At 35.0% G+C, this 7147-nt stretch overlaps 3 protein-coding genes across 3 annotated transcripts; 1 reads left to right on the top strand and 2 right to left on the bottom strand.

The window, feature by feature from the left end:
• Nucleotides 1-719: 719 nt before the first annotated feature.
• Nucleotides 720-1297, bottom strand: LOC106316856. Its single transcript, XM_013754723.1, has one exon. It carries the CDS (start codon nt 1269-1271, stop codon nt 900-902), a length of 372 nt encoding a protein of 123 aa, XP_013610177.1. The 5' UTR covers nt 1272-1297; the 3' UTR covers nt 720-899.
• A 996-nt stretch (nt 1298-2293) lies between these two features.
• On the bottom strand, nt 2294-4327 carry LOC106315592. The gene is made up of 8 exons (XM_013753362.1): nt 3822-4327; nt 3676-3743; nt 3391-3592; nt 3212-3309; nt 3055-3124; nt 2833-2904; nt 2631-2744; nt 2294-2497 (listed from the first exon to the last, which is right to left on the bottom strand). The coding sequence occupies exons 1-8, from the start codon at nt 4227-4229 to the stop codon at nt 2429-2431; spliced, it is 1101 nt and encodes a 366-aa protein (XP_013608816.1). The 5' UTR covers nt 4230-4327; the 3' UTR covers nt 2294-2428.
• A 555-nt stretch (nt 4328-4882) lies between these two features.
• LOC106313432 (protein TIC 20-II, chloroplastic) lies at nt 4883-5730 on the top strand. Its single transcript, XM_013751233.1, has one exon. It carries the CDS (start codon nt 4936-4938, stop codon nt 5557-5559), a length of 624 nt encoding a protein of 207 aa, XP_013606687.1. The 5' UTR covers nt 4883-4935; the 3' UTR covers nt 5560-5730.
• Nucleotides 5731-7147: the final 1417 nt, after the last annotated feature.

The raw sequence follows: 7147 nt of genomic DNA, 5'->3' as shown, positions 1-7147 counted from the left end.
TGATCATAGACAACTTATTTTTTTTTAAATTATAAATTACTAAAACTATTAATCCCACAATGAAAATTTTGTTATCAGTAATTTAAATTTTTTTCTATAAAAGATACAAATGATCAAAAAACTATATGAGTAGAAATCATCATTTAATAGACATTAATATTAAAAATATACTAAAATATATTATCTATGTTAGTATCATTTAAATTTAATAACATATTCTATCAAATAAAATTTTTTTTTGGATTAATACAATTGATTTATATGTTCGTACCAATTTAATTATATTTTTAATAGTTACAAACTTTTAATTATTTAATATATATTTATTATTTGATAATATGTAAAAATATTTAATACATAAAATAATTTATATATATAATGTTGATTCCGCGCAAGGCGCGGATCTTAACCTAGTAATAAAGTATATGTGGTACATTATTTTTGTGTAGCAAATGGTACGATCATCTAATAAAGGAAAGTATATATGTCGTATAACTTTGTTCTTGTACAAAATAATGTGGTCTAATAAATAAATGTATTATTAAATGTTTGTTAGAGAAATTTTTGGTTACTTATTGTTAGTTAAGGAAAGGGTCCAAACAACCTTTTTAAGTAGATTTATTAAAACTTCTTCCCTTTTAATAGTATCGATACGGTCTAAATATATATATATTCTGACGCGAGAAAATTAAGGGTTACATGAATGATCTTCTAACAAATGTAAGAAAAGCTTTGTTTGGTGCGAAAAGGGTTACAAGTAGAAAATAGTAGACATAATCTAACTTGGAGTGGCGATTGAACAAGAAGTAACGCCTAAATTATTTTATAACCTCTTTGTATATGTTTGGTATTAACATTTATAACAAACACGATCAATTAAAAAAATAATACAAAAAATATCAAACTTTTATAACAGCTGGAGCAGCTATAAACCTCTCAGGTGAAGAATCTTCGCCGCCTCCGTCGTCAAAATTAAGACTATAGTTTTTGAGATCGTACGTGAAGTCCACATCCCTCTTCATCTTCTTCCTCCCATTGCTAAAACTTCTTATAAAGTTTTTCCACTTTGGCCCCGCAATTTTCTCAGAAATCTCTTTTGGCCCCTTAAGTTTCCTGCTCCACCAACTTTCTCCTTTTTCTTCCCGCAGATTACCGCTCCAGCCACCGTCTCCTCTTCTTCTCCACCAGAAGTTACAGAGATACCTACACCCGCAAAACGCCGCCGTTTCTTGGTAATCATCTGAGAGTAGGTTTTCTTGATCTGTAGCCATGAGAAACAGAGAGTGTCGTTGTTATCTTTGAGAGTTTTGGTTAGCAAGTAAACGATCAGCTCTATATATAAACAAAACCGAGTGAGATTACTCCACGTGGCGAATCGACCGTTAGGGATGGGATCTTTCACTGGACCGTTATTTAGAATACCGTGACAGTGATGTGAGAGGATCATTGGTCAAGCTGGCTAATCATTAAAGACAGCTGTGAAGGCGGGAGTGAAACGGTTGGTTTCTTTTATATATGCTTCTTCTTTTGTCTTTAAGGATCATTTATGAAAAAAAAAGGATCATTTATGAAATTGATAATATTAGCGCATTATAAAATATAAATACACTAAGATTGCGTATGAAAAGTGAAAGTAGCAATTCCATTTTTTTTCGTATCTTTCAATATATATATTTTCATATTTTGTAGCTAACAAAGAGGGGTTAGAGCAACTAATAGTTAATGATAATTAAGTAATTAACTAATCACCACCATTATAGTGAAAAAAAAAAACTAATTAGAGTGATAATAAGTAAAGACAAAACAAAAAGTGGTGAAGACAAAGATGAAAGGGTTGGCAGCCTGGCATGGCAAGTGATGATAGGTTAAAGGACAAAAGTTGGGTTGAGATTTGTTGAATAAACCAACCAAGTCTCACCATTAAAGATAAGGCTGTCCATGTTGTCAAGTCTTATTAGCTATAACAAAGACACTAATCACCTCCATTATTCATAATGTTTATGACATACTGACGTCATAACAGAGATTGCATTATGGCAACTTTCTGTTTAAATATATTCTCAAGCCAATATATGAGTAAGGGAATCAAGATCAGACTTGGATGCAGCCACCGGCTTGGATTGAGGTTTTGGATAGTGGCATGGTTTGGTCTCGCTTACTTGTGATCCATTACTATCTTTAACTTAAAAAGTTCAGTTATTTTCAATAGGTTGTTTCGTAGTATGCATATAATGGCTGGTGTTTGGCTAGTGTAATGTCAGTATCATCTTGGATGCTCGATGACATTCAAACCTAGTTAGAGACCACAGAGAATTAAGATGTAAAATGCCATACAACGGTTTGTTTGAAAAGCTATATATTTTACAAACTACACCGACAACGTAAATTAGATAGATTAAGACCCAAAAAAAAAGAAGTTAAACTGTTTCTATCTCTCTATGATCCCCCAGTCTGGAAGGTTTGCAGTGGCTTCGTTCACCATCTTCACTAATGTTACCTGCCAATAATAAATACAAAGAAAACTTGGAAGCTGTGTCTTGTAATCATATGTACAGATGTTACAGAATCATATATATATATATATATATATATATGTTTTCAGAAAATGAAGACAGGATATGTAAACATACCACACTCTGTGGAACACCAGGTGGTGGCATTGTAAGGTTCTTTGGTGGCGGTGACTTAATATACGATCTTTTGTCAAATCTCCATTCCCCTTTCTTCCCATAGGTTAAGTGTCCCTGAAAATCACAACAATCATTCTCTATATCAATTACAATCGACCTTAAAGAAAATTCGAAATGACAAATCAGAATTTGAAATCTTTACCTTCATATCATAGTCACATCCATAAGTGTAGTGTAGGATGTACTTGTCACCAACCTCTTTATCCCATGGAGGCTGATTTTATTATTACCACAAACACAACCAAACCCAAGTCCATCATCTCTTTAGTTAGTGCATCAAAAAAACATCTTATCTATGTAATAAGCAACAATATTTCCATAACTATTTCACTATCCTGAAACTCAAAATGTGTAATAGGATTACCTGAATCATGAAGTCTTTGTGTAGAACATTGCTAACACCATGCAACGCAGATGAAACCGCATAAGCATACCTATATATCAAAAGTTATAGTCAATATCCAAAACAACAACTCTAAACAAAAAAAAAAATATCGTTTTTCAATCAAAAAGATTTGTACATTTCAAGAACCCATCCAAAAGCCTTATCAGCTTCAGGATCCTTCTTCATAGCCAAAGAAACATTCATCCAAGTAGGAGCAATCTTCTTCAAAGCTTCCTTCAAAACCATAAAGAGACACCCTTTTGAAAACCTGATCCCAAACTCTTCAGGACACAACAAAAAAAAAAAAAAACAAACCTTTCCGAGAATGACAGGAGAGTTTCCTATGGGATCAATGTTGGTCACAGGTCCTCTCTCTTCCGGATAATACTTCCTCAACACCTTCTCGTACTTCTTCGGTTCGATGTAAAAGAAAGGAAACGCAGCTCCAAACCCATCTTTAGCTAGGTTCGGTATAGGTTTCACAATGACATGATCAGGCTCAGACATCAGAACATAACTGCATTACATTAAAAAAAAAAATCAGTACTTTTATTGCCAAAAAAAAAAAACAAGTGTGAAAGCGAAAAGGGATCATCTTACTCTTCTTTAATGTCTGCTTGTTGAAGCCATTGTACAAACGCCCATGGTCTGTTTAAAACTACATAACCCTGTCCGAACAACACCTCAAATCAATGTCCGAACCAAAAAAAAAAAAAAAAAAAAAAAAAAATCAAATTTTGATTTACCTGATCCATCCCAGAAGGCAGAGGCTGAGCAACGAAAGTGGGAATCTCATCCATATACTTGTCGGGTTTACCGTTATGCAAGATCCGGGTAAACCCGCCCATTTCGGATCCGGGTCCAGCGGAAGCTTTGGCCTTTTTGAACCAGTAGTACATGACTCTGCATTGCCATGTGTTGTAGACAGAGTCAGAGGCCGTTACGGCCGTATGGAAGAGTCTTCGATTCTTTTCGCTGTTGGCGCGGATTCTGGATCCGCCGCGTGGCAATTGGATGACTGGGTCGTCGTAGGAGGAGGAAGAGGGGAAGCCTTGTTTGAGAGGAGCGTTGGAGGAGATGAGGATGTTGTATGTGATTAGAGCGACGGAGAGGGTGATGAGAAGTGGGTAGAACAGAGTTCCACCGCAACCCATTTGAGAGAGTTTGGGAGAAATGGAGAAGGAGGCAGAGTTTCTTCAAAGTCTTCGTCGTCTTCTTCTTCTCTAGTTATAGTTGGTGATGAAGAGAATTAAACTCTTTCCTAATGTACTTATTAGGAAGGAATGTTTGTAACTAAACCGAAATCTGAACCAAACTTGAACCAATAAACCTTAATTTATTTATTTTCAACCAAACCTTAATTTATTTCCAAATCAGAGTTATTTTAGTTGAACAAGAATTTTATAAGAAGGTATTTGAATATTTTTTATTATCTGTATTCAATCTAAATCTAAAATCTGAAATTAATAATATTAAAAGATAAACATAAAACTCAAATTAATGTTTGAAATGTTTTTTTAAAGCTATACAAGATGTTTAAAATATCAATTTACTTTATTTTTTATCTATCCGTAAAATAATTACAGAAAAAAATATTTTATATCTAAAATAAATATTTAAACAAAATGTTATATCTTTAAGTTATGAATGAAATGTTGTTTCCCAAAAAAAAAAAAAAAAAAACAAAATGTAAAATTTATCTAAGCAGTTAAGCAGACCATTTCAATTAGAACATTCAATTTCGGTCGTTGGTTTAAGAATACACCGGTTCGAACTCAGTTTGGTCGGTTCGATTCAGTTAAAAGCTTCATCTCTTCATCGCTTCTCTCTCTCTAAAAAAAAAGAAGAGATTTTTCTCAAATGGCGTCACTGTGCTTATCTATCCACCAAACCCTAAAACCCTCGGCGGCTCCTAGAGCAAGACCACTCTCCCTCTCCTTCCCTACATCCACCATCTCACTCCGCCCCTCAACCAGACGCCTCTCCACCTCAACCACGCGCGCATCCTACACCCCAACACCAGCAACCGAGCGCGTGATCTCAATCGCATCCTACGCCTTGCCGTTCTTCAACTCGCTCCAATACGGGCGCTTCCTCTTCGCGCAGTACCCGAGGCTAGGCCTCCTCGTGGAGCCCATCTTCCCGCTACTCAACCTCTACAGGTCGGTCCCGGGCGCGAGCTTCGTGGCCTTCTTTGGGCTGTACTTGGGTGTGGTGAGGAACACGAGTTTCAGCAGGTACGTTAGGTTCAACGCGATGCAGGCGGTGACGCTCGATGTGCTGTTGGCGGTTCCGGTGTTGCTGACGAGGATACTGGATCCGGGTCATGGAGGAGGTGGGTTTGGGATGAAGGCGATGATGTGGGGACACACGGTTGTGTTTGTGTTTAGCTTCATGTGTTTTGTCTATGGAGTTGTGAGCTGTTTGGTCGGGAAGACTCCTTATATCCCTCTTGTCGCTGATGCTGCTGGGAGACAACTCTAGAAAGCTTATCACTTATGTTTCGAAAACTGTTCTTTTTATTTGTGTTTGCGATCATAAAGGTTTCAGCTTTGAGCAATTGTTACTGTGTGGGTATGGTATGTAGTTCGAAAGAATCAGTAAGCTGTTGTTTGCGTTTGAAGAGATGTTATGTCACAAGGTTCTGTCCTAAAAGAACATATTCCAACATCCAACAAGTTAATCATTTGGCTGAACATGCATCTAGACAGTATAATGATGTTGTCTTCGGTATTAAATATTGTCATTACAATCGCCTTTGAAAGAGTAACCATCACGGTAACGCAATTTGACTCTCTTCCAGTCGAGAACAGCCTCTAGTGCTTAGAAAAATATTTTATGTCAATCGAAGAGAGTTCAGTTTCAGTCTTCCACTGTTCTTGTTCATTTAAGAAGCTATTAGCCCAACCCCTATAAGCCAGCTGCTGTTGTGTCTAATCTATTGTTTGGCCAACAAACTCCACTTCTAAGCAGCTATTTAGCCTAACCACAATTTGCTATTGTCCGTCTATATGCAATTGCGTTTATAATTGATTGCAAAATAACAATAATTTATATAAATAAGTAAAATGGACAATGTTTTAGCTGCTTGCACATATTCTTGACGCGACAAGGGCCTCTAATTCTAAAACTAATGGATTTTGTTCTTTAACTGATTGTCTCTGCACATATTTTTTCTTTCGAGAATATTCAACAGCTATATCCTCATCTTTGATATTCGTTCAATCACAAATAGTTAGACAATGTATATCAAATTATAATGATCAACGTATTCCATTTCTGATGTAAAATATTACTTTTCTATCCCTTACCAAAACTGCAAACATCATGTTTACATCAAAGAGTGCTTTTGGAACTGGAAATGAGTCAATCCAGTCCAACCGATGCAGAACAGATTATACTTGGGTTCGTAAATTCTGGGCCTAGATTTTGGTTTGGTTCGAACGAAGTTGTATAGCCCACGAGAAGTTAACTAAACTATTCTACACCCTTTAATTGTCTTCTTTCTTTAATTCATACACCCTTGGTCTTGGTAGCTTAATGTTTTATATAGGTACTAGGATAACATCCGCGCCTTGCGCGGAATTAAGTTATTATTTTTATTATATTTTGGAGAATGAAACAATAGTTTGGCTTCATTTGGATTAGGGGTGTTCAATCCAGATATCAGGTTGGTTTCGATTCGGTTCGGGTTTTTTCGGTATTTTGGTTAGTAAAATATAACTACTATTCTAAATCCATATTTAATTTGACTTTAGTCTTTCACATACTTTTGAAAGATTTCAACTGGACAACTAAATTGATCAGCCAATCTTGTTGTTTTAAATCATTAGTATATATATATATATATATATATATATATATATTATTTAGTTTGAATATTTATTAAATAAAAATTCATATGCGTTATATTTTATGATCATTTGTAACTTATTATAACAAAAAAAAATAATCTATTGATCACAAAATTTTCAGAGTGAGAATCTTCAAATTTCTAATAATATATAGACGTTTTGAAAAATTCAAAATATAACATATAAGAAAAAATATAAATGTTTTTATTATATATTTA

This window comes from Brassica oleracea, chromosome C9 (assembly GCF_000695525.1).
Source record: "Brassica oleracea var. oleracea cultivar TO1000 chromosome C9, BOL, whole genome shotgun sequence".
NCBI lineage: Eukaryota > Viridiplantae > Streptophyta > Magnoliopsida > Brassicales > Brassicaceae > Brassica > Brassica oleracea.
This window is presented reverse-complemented; position numbering and strand designations above follow the sequence as displayed.

What these genes read in the sequence shown, in the direction of transcription:
- LOC106316856 (XM_013754723.1), bottom strand. Translation starts at nt 1,271, where the DNA reads ATGGCTACAGATCAAGAAAACCTACTCTCAGATGATTACCAAGAAACG.
- LOC106315592 (XM_013753362.1), bottom strand. Translation starts at nt 4,229, where the DNA reads ATGGGTTGCGGTGGAACTCTGTTCTACCCACTTCTCATCACCCTCTCC. An exon ending in CAAGCAGACATTAAAGAAGA is followed by an intron (nt 3,593 to 3,675) that starts GTAAGATGATCC and finishes AATGTAATGCAG; the next exon opens with TTATGTTCTGATGTCTGAGC. An exon ending in CTCCTGTCATTCTCGGAAAG is followed by an intron (nt 3,310 to 3,390) that starts GTTTGTTTTTTT and finishes ATGGTTTTGAAG; the next exon opens with GAAGCTTTGAAGAAGATTGC.
- LOC106313432 (XM_013751233.1), top strand. Translation starts at nt 4,936, where the DNA reads ATGGCGTCACTGTGCTTATCTATCCACCAAACCCTAAAACCCTCGGCG.